The sequence below is a fragment of the Cuculus canorus genome, chromosome 10, assembly GCF_017976375.1.
Source record: "Cuculus canorus isolate bCucCan1 chromosome 10, bCucCan1.pri, whole genome shotgun sequence".
Taxonomy (NCBI): Eukaryota; Metazoa; Chordata; class Aves; order Cuculiformes; family Cuculidae; genus Cuculus; species Cuculus canorus.
In genome coordinates, this window is record NC_071410.1 from 9,919,165 (window position 1) to 9,938,523 (window position 19,359).

The 19,359-nt window shown below is 45.7% G+C and overlaps 1 protein-coding gene across 4 annotated transcripts in view; it reads left to right on the forward strand.

Moving 5' to 3' along the window:
- Nucleotides 1–250: 250 nt before the first annotated feature.
- Nucleotides 251–19,359, forward strand: part of MED12 (mediator complex subunit 12) — a 35,774-nt gene continuing 16,665 nt past the window's right edge. The window contains exons 1-23 of one of the 4 annotated variants that reach the window (XM_054076051.1): nt 251–469; nt 609–713; nt 1,550–1,741; nt 3,473–3,632; nt 4,944–5,119; nt 5,403–5,513; nt 6,069–6,323; nt 8,502–8,648; nt 8,943–9,042; nt 9,414–9,550; nt 10,388–10,519; nt 10,917–11,043; nt 11,657–11,886; nt 12,187–12,267; nt 13,167–13,340; nt 13,612–13,756; nt 14,175–14,293; nt 14,494–14,637; nt 15,464–15,627; nt 15,887–16,018; nt 18,262–18,489; nt 18,693–18,837; nt 19,126–19,246. In XM_054076051.1, coding sequence (XP_053932026.1) covers nt 371–469; nt 609–713; nt 1,550–1,741; nt 3,473–3,632; nt 4,944–5,119; nt 5,403–5,513; nt 6,069–6,323; nt 8,502–8,648; nt 8,943–9,042; nt 9,414–9,550; nt 10,388–10,519; nt 10,917–11,043; nt 11,657–11,886; nt 12,187–12,267; nt 13,167–13,340; nt 13,612–13,756; nt 14,175–14,293; nt 14,494–14,637; nt 15,464–15,627; nt 15,887–16,018; nt 18,262–18,489; nt 18,693–18,837; nt 19,126–19,246 — 3,424 coding nt within the window. In that variant the 5' untranslated portion in view covers nt 251–370. The remainder of the gene's footprint in view (nt 470–608; nt 714–1,549; nt 1,742–3,472; nt 3,633–4,943; nt 5,120–5,402; nt 5,514–6,068; nt 6,324–8,501; nt 8,649–8,942; nt 9,043–9,413; nt 9,551–10,387; nt 10,520–10,916; nt 11,044–11,656; nt 11,887–12,186; nt 12,268–13,166; nt 13,341–13,611; nt 13,757–14,174; nt 14,294–14,493; nt 14,638–15,463; nt 15,628–15,886; nt 16,019–18,261; nt 18,490–18,692; nt 18,838–19,125; nt 19,247–19,359) is intronic. The other 3 variants (XM_054076049.1, XM_054076050.1, XM_054076048.1) reach the window with 3 other exon arrangements.

Genomic DNA, 19,359 nt, shown 5'->3' on the forward strand with positions numbered 1-19,359 from the left:
ACCACAGCCCGGCGCGCTGCTGGCGCTCCGTCAGGGGGCGCCGTGCGCACCTCGGGCCGTTCCGTCCATCTTCGGCACCTTCCGGCTTCACTCGACGCGAGCTCGGGCCTCTCCGTCCGTCTTCGGCACTTTCTGCTTTCGCTCGGGGCGGACTCGGGCCTCTCCGTCTGTCTTCGGCACTTTCCGCCTTCGCTCGGCGCGGGCTCGGGCCGCCCCCGTCGGCACTCGGGACTCTTCGTCTTTTCTCGACGGGGCTTCGCGCATCTCCGTCTCCCTTCGGCTGCGCTCGTGCCTTTCCGGCGGCGCTCGGGCGGCCCCGGCGCAGGCGCGGGCGGCCCCGGCGCTCCTTGTTGTGGCCCGGCCGGCCGGGATGGCGGCGTTCGGCGTCCTCAGCTACGAGCACCGCCCTCTCAAGCGCCCGCGCCTCGGCCCGCCCGATGTGTACCCGCAGGACCCCAAGCAGAAGGAGGTGCGGGGGGGAGCGGTCGGAGCCGCCGTCACCGGAGGCCGCGGTTGGAGGGGGGAAGCACGAAGTGGGGGCACGAATTGCGGGGGGGGGATGCACGTATTGGGGGGTTTGGGCACTGCTGACGGCGCTTCCCCCGCAGGACGAGCTGACGGCGCTGAACGTCAAGCAGGGCTTCAATAACCAGCCCGCGGTGTCGGGGGACGAGCACGGCAGCGCCAAGAATGTCAACTTCAACCCAGCAAAGGTGAGAGGCGGCGGCGGAGCGGGGCTTGGCAGGGCCTGGGGCCTGCCTGGGGCCTGCCTGGGGCCTGGGGCTCCTGCCCCGTGCCCAGCGCCGGGAGAGCCCCCTTTGGGGCAGCCACGAGAGCCCTTCTGGGGCGGCCGTGAGAGCCTGAAGGATGCGTGTTTTATGACTTCAGCTTCGATTCTAACAGAGTATTCAGAGTTCTGCATTCTTCTGCAACCGTGTCCCACCTCTGAGAGAGGAGGTTCTTGTCTTGCACCATAAAGTTTAAGGACAGCTTCTCAAACTCCTTATGTACCGCAGTTTGAGCGGGAGGCTAGACACCAGATATGGGAAACTTCTTACTGGTTTGGTTACGTTATGGACACGGTAGAAGAGAAGAAGGATTTCTTGGAACATCTGGCAATTTAAACATAGGAGTTATCTAACAGGCTTCAACCCCTGTTTGCTGATCTCTAAAATGAAGATGTTAACTTCCTGGCTTCCCAAACGTGAGGACTAGTAATGACCTGGGATGGAAGGCAATTATTAAGCACAGTATATTTTTTTTCCTTGGCTGATGACTGTCCAAGAAGCCTTCTGGCTGGTTTGACAAGTATTTGTAAAGAATTGTGTCCATGTCAACTGGAGTCCCTACTTGGTTATTGTACAAGTTGTCTAGAAGCATTCCTGTTTGCAAGCATAACAAAGGAAATTATTGGCAGGCTTTTTGTCTTTCAAAAGTTGATACTGGTGAGACTTCTGGTAGAAGTGATAAATGAGATTTTTAAGCATATAGAATAGACCTTTGACCTGTGAAATGTAATTAATCCTTTTTATTTTTTTTTTATTTCTAGATCAGTTCAAATTTTAGCAGTATTATTGCAGAAAAGCTGCGGTGCAATACACTGCCTGACACAGGAAGACGGAAACCCCAGGTGAATCAGAAGGATAACTTTTGGCTGGTGACAGCACGTTCTCAGAGTGCCATAAACAACTGGTTCACAGATCTGGCTGGAACTAAGCCCCTCACTCATCTCGCTAAGAAGGTATGTTATGGGAGAGGCTGCCTGGCAGGGCAGAGCATTTAATCTATGCTTGTTTTTGAAGCGTTTGTATAGTAGAAGTAGAAAGTTTTTATTACTTGGGGAAGTTTCTTCTCTCTACATCTCTTGAAGCTTTCAGCTTGAAGTGTGTAGCCAGGATTTGTAGTGCACTGGCTGCAGGTGTCCTCAATTGAAGAAAAGAAGGCCCCTCATCTGTTGTTTGGAGGTTGTGTTCAACTTTGCGTTTTGGCTTTTATGATACGATTGTTTTATTTTAAGGTTCAGATGCTTTTCAAAAGAGCTGCCACTGTTGCCTTTGGTCTGTTGTTTACATTAGAACAATTCCTATTGTGGAGGCTTTTCCAAGTTCTCAGAAGTCATAGTGAGAATTACTGGAAATAATCAGCTAAGTGACTTCCTAGACTTCTGTCACAGTGACACGTTTCTGGTTTTCATCTGAGAAGAGTTTGTGTATTATAGCTTGGTCTCAGCCGGGCTAGAGCATTTCTGTGCCCTGGGACCTAGGGCTAGATATTTCCCTGGTAGCATTCAATTCTGTAGAGTATGAAAGAGAAAGGAGGGGTCTTACTCTGCCATTTTATTGGTCCTGATAAAAAGGGCAGCGAACTCTCTATCAGGGTGGGCCTATAAATGAGGAACTCTGGAATTGAGTATGCACTGTGGAAAAACGTAACTCCCACTTGTGAAATGGTAGCAGAACATGCAGTTTAGAAGCTGGAGTTTGTCTGGTGCTTGGTGTTCTGAGTCACTCTTGGGGGGGAAAAGAAAGTTAGTTGGATCTTCCCAGAAACTGTCTCTTCATATACCTTGTCTGTGTGTCTTTCTTTGGATGTTGGCTGTCAGTTTCCTGAGGTCATTGTGAAATCTTGAACCTTTCAAGGCCTTCCTCAGTTTCTTGCATTGGACTCTGTCGTGTTCATGCTCATAGACTGAAAGCAGTGACTGCTGATCACGAGGTCTTTGAGGTATCAGGGAATAATTGTGAAGAATGTAAGAAGCATAGGAAGTAAGCAGTCGAACTGTGGGTAGTTCAGGGACTTTGAGATACCTATCAAAAGGACTGTTTGTTGTGAATTTCTCTCGGAACGCATGCACGGTTTGTTCTCCATAGTACCCTGTGGAAGTGAGCCCCTCATCTGCTCCTTTTCCTGTGATGTGATATTGCTTCCTGGTTTATACATCTGCAGTGTGATGGTTTTGCTGGTATCCTCCCATGTTGTATCTTGCATTTTGAATCTTGGATTAATTAATTCCTTCCTACTATGGTATTGAATTCCCTGTTTCTCACAGTTTTCTGTTGGCTGCTTATAGTATTACAAGGCCTTTGGAACCACTTTGTTTTGTTTACAAAATGAAGGGTCCTGTATAGTAGATACCCTGTATTTCTGACTCAGTCAGAGTCCCTACCTTTTGTGGTTGTTTATATCCTCTGTGGAGGATATCCGTGAAGCTGTTTGCAGGATTCAGGGTGTGGATTTACAGTGATGTAGTTGTTTTTTGTTTTTTTTCTGTTTATACTGAAGTGCAGCTCTGGTACTTTTGCTTTCTGATCGGAGGTGAATTCTTGCAATATTTTTTTTGTGATACAGACCAACATGATACATTTCCCCTTTTTCCCTTTTCACAGCTTGCGGCACCTGCAGCATATGTAGTTGCCTTGAAGTAGTTCCCATCTAAGTCCTTGGTTGCAATTCTCCTTCAATTTTGTTGCAGGTGCCCATCTTTAGCAAGAAGGAAGAGGTCTTTGGTTATTTAGCAAAATACACTGTTCCAGTAATGAGAGCAGCCTGGCTCATCAAAATGACTTGTGCCTATTATGCTGCCATCACGGAAACCAAGGTGAAAAAGCGTCATGTCATAGATCCATTCATTGGTAAGCACTTTGTATGGAGCGCTGATTTTGTCTGTCCCAGATGTTTCCTTCTCAGCCTGCTGTTGAATAGTAAGAGGTAGCGTGAAAATCCATATGAACTGATGCTCTGGTGTGCGTAACTGTCCGAAACAACAGGGCCCACCTGTGAGAGTGCACTACTGAAAAATAAGTCTTAGCAGCCACAAATACTTGCTGAAAGCCTACCTCTTCCTTCTCCCTGTTAAATTTTACTGTGCTTCTCTGCTGTGGAACCAGTTTTTTCCTTACCCTGCAAACACTGTAAACATAATAATTTAACAACAACTGATTAGCATTCTTCTTAAGCAAGTAAGTACATTTCCCAGAGAATTCCAGTATGTTATTCCCTGTTTCTGTTTCCAGTTTCATTAAGCCCTGCAGGATCCCATATCTGACATCCTTCACATCCCAGCCTGCTCTAAGTTACTGTGGTCGAGGAGAACTCTCCTGGCTCTTTCCTGGTTTGTGTGGCTGTGACTACAGCACCGCACCACACTCCTTCAAAATGCAGTATTAGCAACTGGAGTTCATGGATTGGTGGTTTTTTTTTTTTTTTTTTTTTTTTTTGTTTATCTTTGGTCAAAAAGTTATACGGCTTCTTGGCTCTGTTTCTGGAAGTTGGTTTGTTTGTTAGATATATTTATTCCCTTTGTTTTTCTGTTCCTTTGGGTGTTTGTCCTACTGCTGACCCTGTAAATCTTGTTTGTTTCGCGTTCCTGCATGTTTTGCCTTGGGTTTTGCCATCTGCATTGTCCCAGAGGACTGTAATCGTGCTGTTACTTTGTATTGAGTTTGTCTCTTGAAAACTTACATTTTAGTAAAAGCAATTATTTAAAAAAAATTGTTGATTGTGGCTTTATGCTGATATCTGAAGGAGATCAGGAACAATATCAGAGTTTGTGTTTCCAGTGTTTCTGTTGTCTGTCAGATTACTGAGGATGCCAAACCACACTGGCCTAACACTGCTCCCTGATGGAAAGGCTCTACTCTCTGCCTGCCAGTTCTCAACAACTGCAGTTGAGGAATCTTTCTTCCCAGCTTTTCTTGTGCAAAGTGACCCCTAAACACAGAAATGTTTTTCCCTTGTTCCCTATTTCTATGTATGCGTCTTCCTCCCTACCACTCTCAGGCCACAAGCAAAGCTGATATTGTGGTATTTAATTTTCTTTCTTTGTCTTTCTGTCCTTTTCAAATAACAGGAACGTTTTTTGGTTCATACCTGCACACCAGCCTGGTACTCTCCTGCTCCCATTTACCATGGCACTCATTCCTAACCTGTTTCCTCTTCTCCAGAATGGACGCAGATCATCACCAAGTACCTGTCAGAGCAGCTGCAGAAAATTGCGGAGTTCTACAGACCGCTCCCGGGGCAAGGCTGTGGTTCACCATCTGGGCCAATGCCCCAGGAGGTGGAACAAGCTTTGAAGCAGTGGGACTACAATGAGAAACTGGCTATGTTCATGTTCCAGGTGAGGAACTGGAGGGGGCAGCTAGGTGGGTGCATAGCAGAGGAGGGCTAGGGAAAGTGGATGCAAACTGATTTATTTTTGCAGAATATCTGCTTTCTGTGATCAGGCCATTCAGGCTGGATGCTATTTTGAGCTCGGTAGTAGAATAGGGGTAGAAGAGAACTTAGCAAACTCCAAGAGTTATTTCCGTTGTTAGAAAGCAATTAGCTGCTGCTGCTCTGCCTTTCTTTAGTGGCTGTTGCTTCAGCTTTGGTCTGTTTGCTTTGCTTTTATCTGTGTGCAGGATGGCATGCTGGACCGGCATGAATTCCTGACGTGGGTCCTTGAGTGCTTTGAGAAGATACGGTCTGGAGAAGATGAATTTCTGAAAATGCTCCTACCCCTGCTGCTGCGGGTGAGAAATGTGTACCTGGCTTTCTTCAGGAGAGTGCCAACTTCTGCTGTTCTCAGTCTCCTTTCTGTTACCTAAGGGAAGATAAGCTATTTTGCATCGGGAACAGTAGGGAGTGCTCTCCACACTCTTCTTAGCTCATGCAAGGATAACTTTTTAGCCCTGCTTTATTCTCTTTCTTTCTTCTTTATCCCATTTCCCTGCACTGCACTGGTAATCTCTGCCCATGTCATAGCCATGGTAGTTGGACTCGTTGTGCCCCACTGCATGGAAACTCTTGGTTTTTTTCTGTTCCAAGAGATTGTAGGTAGACCTTTGAAGCCCTGGGAAGGCTGGGTGTGGGTACATTTTGATACACGAAGTCATTGCCAGAGAGTATTTAAAGGGTTTTTCTGATGCTTGGTAGCCAGTGGGTGATGGGTGATGCCAGGAAGTGCTCTGTAAAAGGAGACTGTCTCCACAGGGCAGCGCCGGGCAGTGTGCTATTTTTGGAGGGAGAAGGGTTTTTCCTGTGTTGCTTGTAACAAGGACGGTTTCCCCGCTCCCTCTTCCCTGCAGTACTCTGGAGAGTTTGTGCAGTCTGCATACCTGTCCAGACGTCTGGCCTACTTCTGCACCCGCAGGCTTGCTATGCAGCTGGATGGTGCTGGTGGGCACCCACCCCACATCCTGTCTGCCCAGACAGGGAATGCTCTTCCTTCAACTCCCACTCCTCAGCCAGCTACAGGCAATCCTCCTCCCAGCCCTTTCAGCGACTTACTGCTGTGCCCCCAGCACCGGCCAGTGGTTTATGGACTGAGCTGCATCCTCCAGGTAGGTTTGAGTAGTGGTTGGTGATAGTGGGATCAACAGAGGCCATTTATATTATATGTCATTACAGAAAAATCATTACAGTCTGAGTCAGCAACTCCCTGAGTACAGAAATATCAAACCAAAGGGTAGGTCTTTGCTGACGTTACAGAGCTTACATACCAGACATCAGTGCTTTAGCAGTGCCCTTGACTGACTTGCGTAAGAAAACTGGGTTGGATTAGAGCCTTTTGCTCTATTCACAGGTGCTTCAAATGGCTGGGAAAGCTCTGCAGGAGAGGAAGAAAGGGTTGTTTCATCTTATTTATGTCATTAACAGGTTGTCCTCTAAGAAACGAAATTATGCCAGTGAAAGTGCTTTGTAATTTTCTGAGCTCTTAAAAGCAAGTAACTTCTCATCAGAAGAACCCACAACCCACCATCGCAAAACAAAAACCTAAACCAAACAATGAGTGCATGCAGAAAACAGCCCTTCCCGCTTCTATGTGCAAGAACTTTAATTGCTTAGGCAGACCGCTGTCCTCAGGAGTTGCAGCAGGCTATGAAAAGGAATGACTCTAAACTTCTGATCTTTATACTTGGAATTGATTAAACCTTATCTTGCATTAAAAGGGCAAGGTTGTCAAAGCCTTATGGGTGGATGTTTGAAGGGCAAATGCCGTTGTGTCACTGTGGGACTCAGTCCATGTTGTGCTTTTGTCAGAGGGAGATAGGCGAGTTCTGTTCAGTCTGTGTGTCCACAGTGTTTTTCTTCTTCAAGAGGACTGACTACAGGGTGGGTCCCTGCAGAAGAAGTGGAGATTGCCCCTGCCAAGGGAGGAATAGGGCACATTAGAGCAGAGGAAATTTTAGACAGTGCAGGATGGAGCAGGAGGCGGAGAGGAAAAGCACATAAAGCTTGAGAAACTGCAGCTCATCAGAGAAACCTGAAATCAAGGAGCACTGACAGGATGAAGCAGCAGCGCTCTCTCAAACAGGGTAGAAATTAGTTTCCTAGAGTACAGTTGACTAGAAGTTAGGATCTATCTGTGAGGGCTAGAGAGAAATACAGGGGTTGTAAATAACCCCTTTGTATTTGTATTAAGTCTTTCTTGGTCACTTTCAGTTAAAAAAGTTTAGGTTTTGGGGTTTTTTTCCCCCCCTTTAGTTTCTGTGTGATAAATCATATCTTTTAAAATACAAATCGAGTTTACTTTAGGGAAAACATATGAGTGTGTACATCTCAAAAATTTGACCAGTTTGGGGTTTGAACACAACCTGCTAAAAAAGTTCAAATTGGCTAATGATGGTTTGATCTTTTTTATTATGTCTCAGAAGAGCTCTTCTGATAGAAGATCTACAGATGTTCTGGTCTGCAGGTAGTAGATAAGGCTAAGGCAGAATAGTGTCTAGTTGCTGGAAGCTGGAGCTGAGTAAAGTCAGGCTGCAAACAGATGGATTTCTAACAGTGTACATAATTAATGTTTGCTCAGATATTCTTGAGATATGGCAAATTCTTTGGCTTGAGTGTTTAAAACAGCCTTTTTTTTTTGGTCCTTATTAGTGTCTGGCTCCTCGTGAGCCAGAAACTGTAGGGGTGTATCCTAGAAATCATTCAGTGAAATTTTGTCTGTGTTTGTGTGGGTGTCTGTACAAGATCATAAAAGAATGAAAATGCACATAAAATAGTATTGTTATTATAATCATTACTATAATCATACTTGTAATTATTAAATAATACAGTATAGTAAGTTTGGGTCTGACTCATTTCTTCTCTCACTTTACTCTTGATCAGGACTGTAAGTCACTGATGTGAGTGCTGCTCCTGCACCATAAGGGTTGGATTTTTTGTTGACGATGTGAGTTGTAGAACCCAAGTTTTATTTAGAAGCAGCAATGTGTGTCTGCTTTTGGATAATGTGGAACTCCAGTTTTGGCTTCCTAAGCATACCTAGAGCAAGAAACACAGTGCAGCATAAATACTAGGTTGCTCTTTTCTTCTCTGGTATGATATTTACCCGAAAGACTCTTTCAGAGTGTAGGGTAAAAAAAAAAAAAAAAATCCCAAATAGTAAATATGTCCACAGGGTGATGAATGTCTGGGCAGTAGTATAAAGGAATGGTTATTTCTTTAGAAAGTAATCTAACTAAATGTTTTGACCTTCATTTGCTCGACGATACTAACTTTTCTGTCTGTTGCAGAGTATAATTTTGTGTTGCCCAAGCGCCCTTGTGTGGCATTACTCGTTGACTGATAGCAGGATAAAGACTGGCTCTCCACTGGACCACCTGCCTATAGCCCCATCCAACTTGCCCATGCCAGGAGGGAATTCAGCCTTTACACAGCAGGTGAGCAGCCTTCAAAAAAGGGAGCTCTTGTGGTCCAGGATAATAACTGTATCTTAGCTCTTTCAGGATTTTCTTTTTGTGTTGTGTGATAAGCCGAGCTAGAGATGCCTTCTCATTCCAAAGGAATTAACTGCTCCCATTCTGTTATAAGCAAGACAGTGATGTCCTTGGAAGATGGGCAGAATGCAACCTTGAGTAGAATTACTGTCATGCTCTGTTTTCTGATAATTTTGTATCAGAATCAGGACTTCCAAGGCATCCTTTTGTATGTTTACACAAGTCCATTGCTTTCAGGTTCGGGCAAAACTGCGTGAAATTGAGCAGCAGATAAAGGAACGTGGCCAGGCTGTGGAGGTTCGCTGGTCATTTGACAAGTGCCAGGAAACCACAGCAGGTAACTTGCTGTAGGTTAAAATTTCTCTCCCCCTGCTCCATGTGTTATCCTGAGAAATTTCCTGTCTGGCTATTTTCTTTTATTTTCTTATTTGCTGCCATTGTTGTTTACTGTTAGCAGCGGAAAACCTCAGACAACTCCTTTTCTTTCCAGTGCATAGGTCCATTTCCTCAGGTATAGGGGGAATTTCTGGTGCTTATCCCTAATGTCTGCTGGCCACTGAGAGTCAGGATACTCAGCTAGGATACCCTTGCCGGACCGTTACAGTTTTCCTTAGGCAATCTCCTGAGCAGCAAGCTCATGGAAACTTTTTGCTCCAGTTTGTTGTGCCAGTTGCCAAATACACATTTTTCTTCTCTGCTCTCTTCTAGGTTTCACTATTGGTCGTGTCTTGCACACTTTAGAAGTTCTGGACAGTCACAGCTTTGAAAGATCTGACTTCAGCAACTCATTGGATTCCTTGTATAACAGGATATTTGGGCTGGGTCCAACCAAAGACAGTCATGAGGTGCCTGGGGACTTTGCTGCTGGGCCCTGGTCTTGGATATGGCTGTGTTGTTTATATTCTACGGTTACTGTCTGGTGTCTGCAGAGAGCTGACTAAGTAGTGGCCTTTGGCCAAGAGATGTGAACTTTGAAAAGGATTTTGTGCAGCCTTAAAGTTAGGGAGGTACTAAAGTGAGAATGGGCAAGCTGTGCTCTAGAAAGTGTACACTAACAAATATATGTAAGCTTGAGAGAGTCCACACAGCTGACTGAGGTGAGTCTCCTGATGGAAGACATCAATCCTGATAGCAGATTGACGGTAAAGATACGTTATGTGTCTGAGATATGTAAATGCTAGTCTTGTCAAATTGTGGGCTGGCGGCTGCTTCCTAGGAGTCTGGCAGCTCACAGTTCAAGATCCTCTTAGCCTGGAAGGCGACGTATTTATGATATGTAGGACCATAGTGCAACCATGTCTGATTCTTGGAAGTGAGCTGCAGGTCTGGTAGTTTGCAGACTTCGTAAAGTGCTGTTGAGAAGCTGTGTTTCACTCTGTGCTAAGATTAGCACTATGTAGATGTGCTGCTGAAAGAGAGAAGATTTGCTGAAGGAAAGCCAGCCCAGAGATTTGTCAGGGGCTGTGGATCACCTCATTTTGCAAAGTGGATTCAAAGCAGAGACAAAGCAGGAGGGCTTTAGCTTGACATTTTTTCTCCATGTTAGGAAGAGGGAGATGTAGCAGTCTTCTGGCTGTGCTCTACTAGAAATAGACTCACTGTTACATCCAACCTGAGGCCTCAGGACTGCTCATCTCTTCTGTTTGGCTCAGGTTCTCACAATAGTGCTTATATCTCAACAGATTTCCCCAGACGATGATGCAGTGGTGGCCTTGCTCTGCGAGTGGGCTGTCAGCTATAAACGCTCTGGACGCCACAGGGCTATGGTTGTGGCCAAACTCCTGGAGAAGCGTCAAGCAGAAATAGAGGCTGAGGTGAGTGGTTATTCCTGGAAGGCTAGCAGCAGCAAAGGAGAGCAGAGGTTACCTAGCTATGACTATCTAACTATTACATCGAAAGGCAAAGACCGATCAGCAGAATGCCTCTTAATACTGATGCTGTTAACTGGCATTTGCTCCATCTAACTCAAAGCAGGTGGTAAATGAGTCTGTGAGACAGCAAGTATCTCATTTCTTGGATTAGTTTGAAGGCAGGTAATTGCAGTACAGAGGTACTGACATAGTTGGAGACAGTGAAGTAGCTTAGAGAAACTTGTGTGGTGGCTTTCCTATAAATGTAAGATAGGAAAAGTCTATTGAAGACTTCTCATTTTGGGTTTAGGGGTAGCGAGTTTCTTCTCTGTGACAGCAGTTGGTTCTTCTGTTTCTACAGAGATGTGGGGACTCTGAAGTTGTGGATGAGAAGGGATCCATCTCCTCGGGCTCTCTTTCAGCTGCCAGCGCTCCTGTCTTTCAGGATGTCCTCATGCAGTTCCTTGACACTCAAGCTCCTATGCTAAGTATGTAATAAGAACTTGTGGTCTTCCAATTTCTAGCTTTCCATCTCCTGTGAACTTTGACTTTGTGTGCTGTTCTGTTGTGTAGGTCTTCTATGTGCCTAAATTCTCTCTTTGGCTTTCTAGAAATCTTGAGAGTGCCTTGGAGAGGGAAAAGCGGCCTGGAGGGCCCAATGACAGAAGGATAATGTAGAATTCTGTTACCAAAGTGTTGGCCAAGAATCTGTATAGCCTAATAGGGAATTAATTCAGACTGAGAACTAGAGGGAGGTTTCAGACTCCAGAATAGTCTGTCAGTGGAAGGACTGCAAACAGATGAAGGGGGATAGGATACAACTCTGAATTATGCAGGCAACATTTTACACACAGGAATGGCAATTCCAGGCTAAAGTTCAATGCTTACAGTCTGTGAGACTAACTGGAGAGCTTTTGACTTATTTAATTGCCACCTGCTGAAACTGGGCTTTCTGCTTTTAGTCCCTGCTTTAATCTCAGAACTGTTTATGAGCCACTTACTGTGTTGACATTTCTGGAACTACTTTTTCTAGCCCTAGGCTGGGTGACTTCTGTTGCTCAGTGTTGCAGATAGTCCTGACTGTCTGTGCTATCTTTTCAGCTGATCCTGGGAAAGAAAATGAGAAGGTGGAGTTCTTTAACCTTGTGCTGCTGTTCTGTGAGTTAATCCGACATGATGTCTTTTCTCACAACATCTACATGTGCACGCTCATCTCCCGGGGCGATCTTGCCATGGATTCTCATGGGCCTCGCCCTCCCTCACCCTTTGATGACCCTGCTGAGGAGCACGACAGGAAGGAGATGGAGGGAAACAGTGGCATCAAGCTAGAGGTGAGAGCACAAGCACTGTGGCACTCGGGTACATGGGCCCGGCTAAAAATTGCCTGCAAAATGTAAAGGGATAGATAGGAAAATCTTGCACTGCTCAGAGACAGGCAGCACATTACGAGGTGCTGTGTGAGCCCTGTCCGTGATGTTTGTAGTGTATCAGGTTCCAGCTTGCTGGGCACCATGGGTGTGTTGGCATATTGGTGTCACTGTCCAACATGGACATCGAGTGCTGTAGTAAACAAATACACTCTTGTTCCCTGGTGCATCACTGAGATGTAAAGCTTCTCTCTCTGTTCCCAGGACACAGGTCTTTCTGAGCCCATGGATATTGACCACAACTCCAGCATGATCTTTGATGACATGGAGAAGACAGACTTTTCGGTATGTTCTTGCATTTTCTATCTGCTACTCAGTAAGTAGGTCAGTATGTTGTGGTGAGATCAGGGACAGCACGTGCCGTGCTTTTGTCCGTACTCCCTTCCTACTGTCGATCTTGTCTGCTGGAAGTGACTGGGTGGTAAGGCAGATGACACTGTGAAAAGGTCCATATAACCTGTCTATGCAGATTGAAGTCCATCAGAGTAGAGTGAGTCCCAGTCATTCCTGGGATCTCTTATGCTCTGGCCGCTGCCAGCCCAGTGTTTGGACAGGATGAAAAAGGAGCTGCTTGGAAGCGAAAGGCAAATGGATGACTGTCAGAGCACCAGGAGACTGGAAGTGACCAGTTAATGTGGGCAGGGGTTTTCTTGATCATCTGGGAGAAGGTGCAGATGTACTATCATTGCACTGTGTGACCTTCAGTACTACTTCAGTTTTACAGTTTTATGGGCATAGTTCATGGTTGCAGAATGCTTTTAAACACTTAGAAATAAAAAAAAAAAATGTGTGATCGCTTTAAAATCTTTGGATACCTACATTCCTCCAGCCATTTCTGGCCTTTCAAAGGTACACGTTAGGCAGGTGTGATGTTCACAGTTGCATGACTTTCCCATGGCTGTCCCAGGATCTTTGCTTGTTCTGTGAAGGTTGTTGTTCCCAAAATCCTAAGTCATGGTTATGTATTTCCTGCTGTTTTTAACTGGAAATTCAACATGTACCAGAAGCAGAAGTGGGAATAGTGTCTTAGCACATTGCCTTTGGTCATTACCCTAAGAAATGGCTGTCTCCAACTCTCCCTCTTCCTGCTCCTTTTTAGGCCTGAGCAGATGTACCTTCAGTAATCTTCACTATTGCATGACCATGTTCCCTAATTGCCTTTTCTTCTTCTTATGTCTCCCTAGATGTTTTCTCCTCCAATGCATTGTGAATCTAAAGCCAGTCCTTCCCCCGAGAAACCAGATCCTGAAAAGGAAGCAAAGCCTCTGCTGAAGGATAAGTCTGTGGAAGGAATGCTAGCATCCCTGTATGACCAGCCTCGGCACATCCAGTATGCAACACACTTTCCTATTCCTCAGGTACAGCATCTGCCCCTAATCCTTTTCTGTTGCTGCCTTGTGGTCTGATCGTGAGGCTACTTTGTTTCCGTGTGGAGTGCTGTTAGTGGGTAAAAAGCAGTCATGCTTTCCTGTACTGCTGCAGGAGGTGATCTGCTTAAGATGTCTTCTTGCTTTGTCCCAGAGCAACTTCTGAGATGAAGAATTCCTTTTCCTTTAAGAGATACAGACTGTGAAATGACATTTCTCAGCCTCATAGTTACTAATGCAATTCTCTCTTTTTATTCCCTAGGAGGAGTCATGCAGTCACGAGTGTAACCAACGATTGGTAGTTCTTTTTGGGGTTGGAAAACAACGGGATGATGCTCGGCATACGATCAAGAAAATAACCAAAGACATTCTAAAAGTCTTAAACAGAAAGAGCACTGCAGAGACAGGTTAGTGGAGTTTGAGCCACTCCTTTCTGAAGTAGGAGTATCTTTCCAGTTGGCTGGCTCCTTTTGGCATGTCACAGTGAAAGGATTTGATATAATCTACAGTGCCTGATAAGCTGTATCAGTCACTGAGAGTCCGGAATGGTGCTCTGTTCCCTTACATACAGACCAGCAAGCAAGATAATTGTTTTCCTGCTGACCATATCTGTTTAATTGAACTTTTCTTCAGAAGAGGATTAATTCATATCGGGTTCAGAGTGAGACACTGACCAAAAATTTGACTTTTCAAATCTTATTTTCTTTAGTTCTTGCATTTAGATTGTTGCACAAGAAGCAAAGAGGACTTTGTCTATGTATATTTGGCAAAGATCTTGATTAAAGGCAGCTTAATACTGTTTTCTGATTGTCCCAACTTTGGTAGGTGGAGAGGAAGGCCAAAAAAGGAAAAAGAGCAAACCAGAAGCATTCCCAACAGCTGAAGATATCTTTGCAAAGTTCCAGCATCTTTCTCACTTTGATCAGCACCAAGTCACATCTCAGGTATGAATCACAGAATCACAGAATCACAGAATCACAAGGTTGGAAAGGACCCATTGGATCAAACTTCAAGACTGCTGTCCTTGGGCCCTAATTCTGTCCCTTTGCATTACTGAGAGCAGCTTCCTGGAGGGAAGGGGCATGGGTCTGTTAAGGGACTTCTGCAAAGGTAGACAGTACCGTCTGTGATCTTGCACTTGCAGGTATCTCGCAATGTCTTGGAACAGATCACCAGCTTTGCCTTGGGAATGTCATACCACCTGCCTCTGGTACAGCACGTGCAGTTCATATTTGACTTGATGGAGTATTCACTCAATATCAGTGGTCTTATCGACTTTGCCATCCAGGTAGGCACAGTGTGCTCAGTTGCTTCCTGGGAAGGGGCTCATCAGCCTGAAGGGCAGCAGAGCTGTGCTATGATAGTTGGGCTGCTCCTGGGATCATTGGTAACCCTCTGGCCCATGTCATGGAGGTGGTCAGATTGGTTAGTTGTTACGGTATTCCTGGGCTGCAGTTGTTAGGAATAAGTTGTTTGTGGCAGGTAGCCTTACATATTCTGTTCTGAGGATTATTTTTCCAGAGACTTTAGGGTTATCTCCGAAGAGCTTGCATTGCATCTCTGTCCCTGGCTGCAGCAAGGCCTTGTTCTGAGTGAGAAGGGGATCATCTGTCTCTGGCAGCCCTCCACATTTGCTCCCCTGGAACGGTCCTTGGCACATGGCAGCGCAGGCTGCCTTCCGGATACTGCAAAAATCCTGTTGCTGTTTCTACAGCCAGTGCCAGGTGTCTCTTGAAGCCTTGCTATGGTTGCTGATGTAATTGAGGCCGTTAGCCTTAAAAGGGTGCCAAGTGAGACTTGTGCAGGACAGAATTACTGAACAAGCTGCCTGCTACTATAGAATCACCATGTTGGAAAAGACCTCTTGGGTCATAGAGTCCAACTATCTGTGGCTGTATCCCCATCACCCTCTGATACCCAGGCATTGACAGCCCCTTGTACTGCTTGAGTGAGACATTGTGCTTAAGTATGGGGTGGCAGCTGTTTCAGGGGTACATCTCTAGGCAGAAAGTTCCTGCCAGGTCCTGTAGGCTGTGAGTGTGGTGTGCCTGCTCCATTTCTGACCATACCTTACCCCTGTGGCTGTTGAAGGGTTTTTCTGTCATTGGGTGCAGTTGCTGAATGAACTGAGCGTGGTGGAGGCAGAACTGCTGTTGAAATCCTCCGACCTTGTTGGCAGCTACACCACCAGCTTGTGCCTGTGCATCGTGGCTGTGCTGCGGCACTACCACTCCTGCCTTATATTGAACCAGGACCAGATGGCTCAGGTCTTCGAAGGGTAAGGGAATCTTCTCACAGTGTGGAAGGAATCAACATATCTTCGGGGGGCCTATAAGGGGCAGGGATGTATCTGTGTCCTTTCTAAAAGGCAGCAACTTTGTGCCTGAGGGTTCAACTCAGAATTTGCTGGGGATGGGGTGTGTGGGTACCCAGTGAGCGCTGTTGCTGTCAGCTCAGAGGTATCTATGTAATGAGGTTATTCATTCAGATCTTCTTTTTATGTTGCTGCAGCATTATTTTTTTGTGTGTGTATACAGTCTGTGTGGGGTGGTGAAACATGGCATGAACCGCTCAGATGGCTCCTCAGCAGAGCGCTGTATCCTGGCCTATCTCTACGACCTGTATACCTCCTGCAGTCACCTCAAAAGTAAATTTGGGGAGCTCTTTAGGTGAGTCTGAGGCTGGTGGAATGCAGAGGGTGCTGACCGGTATAGCACCTTGGCATAAACTTGGTTTGTGATCTCATTTGACCGAATTGTACCCAAGACCCTCTGTGTGAGGAGTTGAACTTATGGGAGTGGTGCCTGTTTTACACACAGTAATGACCCAATGTATAATCTTGACTCTTTGATCATCAAGATGGTTTTGGTAAATTGCCTTCAGTAGTCCTCTGCACCTCCAGAGGTCTGTTCTTATCCCACTTCTAGATGATAGAAGTAGAGAGGTCTTTTTATACCAAACTCTGACTGAGCTGTTCATCCTAAAGGTTGTTCTCTGCTTGTGCTCAGCTCCCTAATAATCCTTGGACTGCTTCTGAACCTGGTTCTTGGTTTGTTCCTGTGCTACTTTCCACTTCTTATCCTTATTCTGCCCCTGCTGCCTCTTCACGTTCTGTTCTTCTGATTTTGCCTCCAGGCTCTGTCCTGTGGGCTGACCTTACTCTGTGGCTGTCTGCCCTTTGCAGTTCTTCTCTTGGGAACTGTCCCCCACACCAGTTCTCTGTGGAGCTTCTCACTTAGCAGCTCAGAGGTGGAGTCCAGAGGTCTCCTTGGCTTTTTGCTTACATGTTCCCATGAAGGGGTAGTTGTCCAGGCAGCCCAGTTTCCCAGTACAGCGCTTAACTTTGTCTTCTCTCGTAGTCTGTGCTCCCTGTTAGTGTTATCAGTGCAGCCAGGCTGTAGGGACATTAACCTTCAGTGTTACCCTCATGGAGGGGCTATGAAAGTGGCTTGTGCCTTGGTGTCAGCTGGCTGAACTCCTCACTGCTGAGAGCCTTTGAAGTCTCTCTCTGGACTAAATTGAGAGCAAGAAGGAGTGATGTGCTCGCTGGTGCACTGGAGTTCTTTGAAGGAGTCATCACACATAAAGAAATGAGAAACCTGCCATTAGTGTAACTGAATTTCCAAAAGCTTTTCGGCAAGGCTTTAAAGTAAATGGCCACAGATAAAAGGCAATATCCTCTAGCAGGCAAACAACAGGTTACACATGGAGACAGGGAGTGGAAAGGAGTTTATATTTTGAGGGCGATCCTTCCCTGAGGACTCCTGTAGGACTCTGCTAGTGCTGTTCTATGCATTGGAAGTTGTACGAGTAATAGTTACAGGAAAAGTTTTGATCTCACTACTCAGCATATAACAATATAAATCCTCTGCAGATTGTTGTAGCGGGGTGCAGTGTTGGTGGCTGGGTGGTAAACTGATGTTTAGTGTTGCTAAACATAAAATAATGCATGTAGCATTGTCTTTGTTGCTTTCTAAGCTCTATGCAGTGATGGATATGTACTGCTGGTTTGATAAGGGATGTTTGAGCTGTAACTGATACGTAATTGAAAATGCCATCACAGTATTCAGTAACAGTCAAAAAGCAAATTAAATGTTAGGTGTTGCTTGGAAAGGAATGGAGAAGAGACCACAGAGCATCAATAGGCCACCATTTAAGTCATGGTACAACTGTGCCTTGGGGCAAAAGACTCCAAAAAGCATGTCCTAGAGTTAGGTCTAAGGGATGGTGAGTGGATAGATGACCAGAGGTTTGGATTAATTTACCTATGAGGAACTGAATCTCTTCCCTACAGAAGAGGAGGACTGAGGGGGAATGATAGAAATTTATACAGTTCTGATTGAAATGGGAAATAAACTGAATGTTCAATATGTCTTACAATACAAGCACAAAAATGAATTAATAGAAAATAACAGATGGTATGTTCAGAACAAAAGAATAAACTTAGTAGTAGTTCTTATAGTTAACATGGAACTCATTCAATGTTGTGAATGTCAAAAATCTACTGGATTCAAAAAGTAGGTAGACGAATTTGCAGGAGGAAAACCCTAAGTTGCAGCAAGATGGGGAAGGATGCTAGAGCAGTATTGCCACATGCCCACCTTGCTCTTAAACTCTTCTGTGGGCATCAGCTGTTCTGCCACAAAGGGCTGAGCTAGATGTTTCCCTGATCAGACCTGGAATGGCCATTCCCATGCTGTGTTCACTGAGCCCAAGCGTAACTTCCAGGTGTTTCCACAATGAAGAATTAGCTTCAATCGTTTGGGAGAATCCTTGCTGGTACACAGTGATTTTGAGTTTCCACATGTTCTTGCCCAGGAAGGGCATGTCTTGCACAGGAATGCTTTGCTCATAGAGTCCAGTGGAAGCTTAGTAATTTGTGTTCCTTAACTCTCTTTCCTGTCCCGTTTAGTGACTTCTGCTCCAAAGTGAAGAACACGATCTACTGCAATGTTGAGCCATCTGACTCAAACATGCTATGGGAACCGGAGTTCATGATTGACACTATTGAAAATCCATCCGCACATAACTTTACATACACCACTCTGGGCAAGAGCCTCAATGAAAACCCAGCCAACCGCTACAGTTTTGTCTGTAATGCACTTATGCATGTGTGTGTGGGACACCACGATCCAGAGAGGTGAGAGGTAGAACTTTCATCGTTCTACTGAGATAGTAAAATCTTTAGGTTAGGAAAGGCTAGGAAAGCCAGTAGCTGTTGCTTGGCTATCTTGGGGTGTGAGGAAGAAGGAGCAAAGGGTGATGTCACTTAGAGAATCACTGACCTGATGGGTGTGCATGAGGAGCAAAGTTGACCCTCTGCTTTTTTTTGTTATTTAACAGGGTGAACGACATCGCTATCCTGTGTGCTGAGCTAACTGGGTACTGCAAGTCTCTAAGCGCCGAGTGGCTGGGTGTGCTCAAAGCTTTGTGCTGTTCCTCCAATAATGGGACCTGTGGCTTCAATGATCTCCTCTGCAATGTTGATGTAAGTGCAAACATTCAAAAGGGGAAAAAGAATTGCAGCAGGAGTGAAGGGATCCCTTGGGAGGAGGCAGAAACAAACAAGGATTGGAGGCTTTGTATTCTGAGGACAGGGGAAAGGCTTTGAATACTGGGGCTACCTTTTGGCATTTGTTGCAGTCTGGGCTGATCCTGGAAGTTGACCTGGGGTTATGGGCCCTTCTACCTCACAGCTTCTAGGCAAACTGAGGAATTGCTGCACAGAGGGAATGAGGCAGAGGCTGTTGTAATCTCTGGCTGATCTCTCTTTCAGGTCAGTGACTTATCTTTCCATGATTCCTTGGCCACCTTTGTTGCCATTCTCATTGCCCGACAGTGCTTGCTGCTGGAGGACCTAATTCGCTGTGCTGCTATCCCCTCACTCCTCAATGCTGGTAAGTACATCCCTGCTGGTGTTGGTCTTAGTTCTGACCCAAAGTCCTCTGCTTAACGGACACTTTGTGAAGCATGCAGCTTCTCAACTGGCTGCTCCCAGGGCAGTGCACTG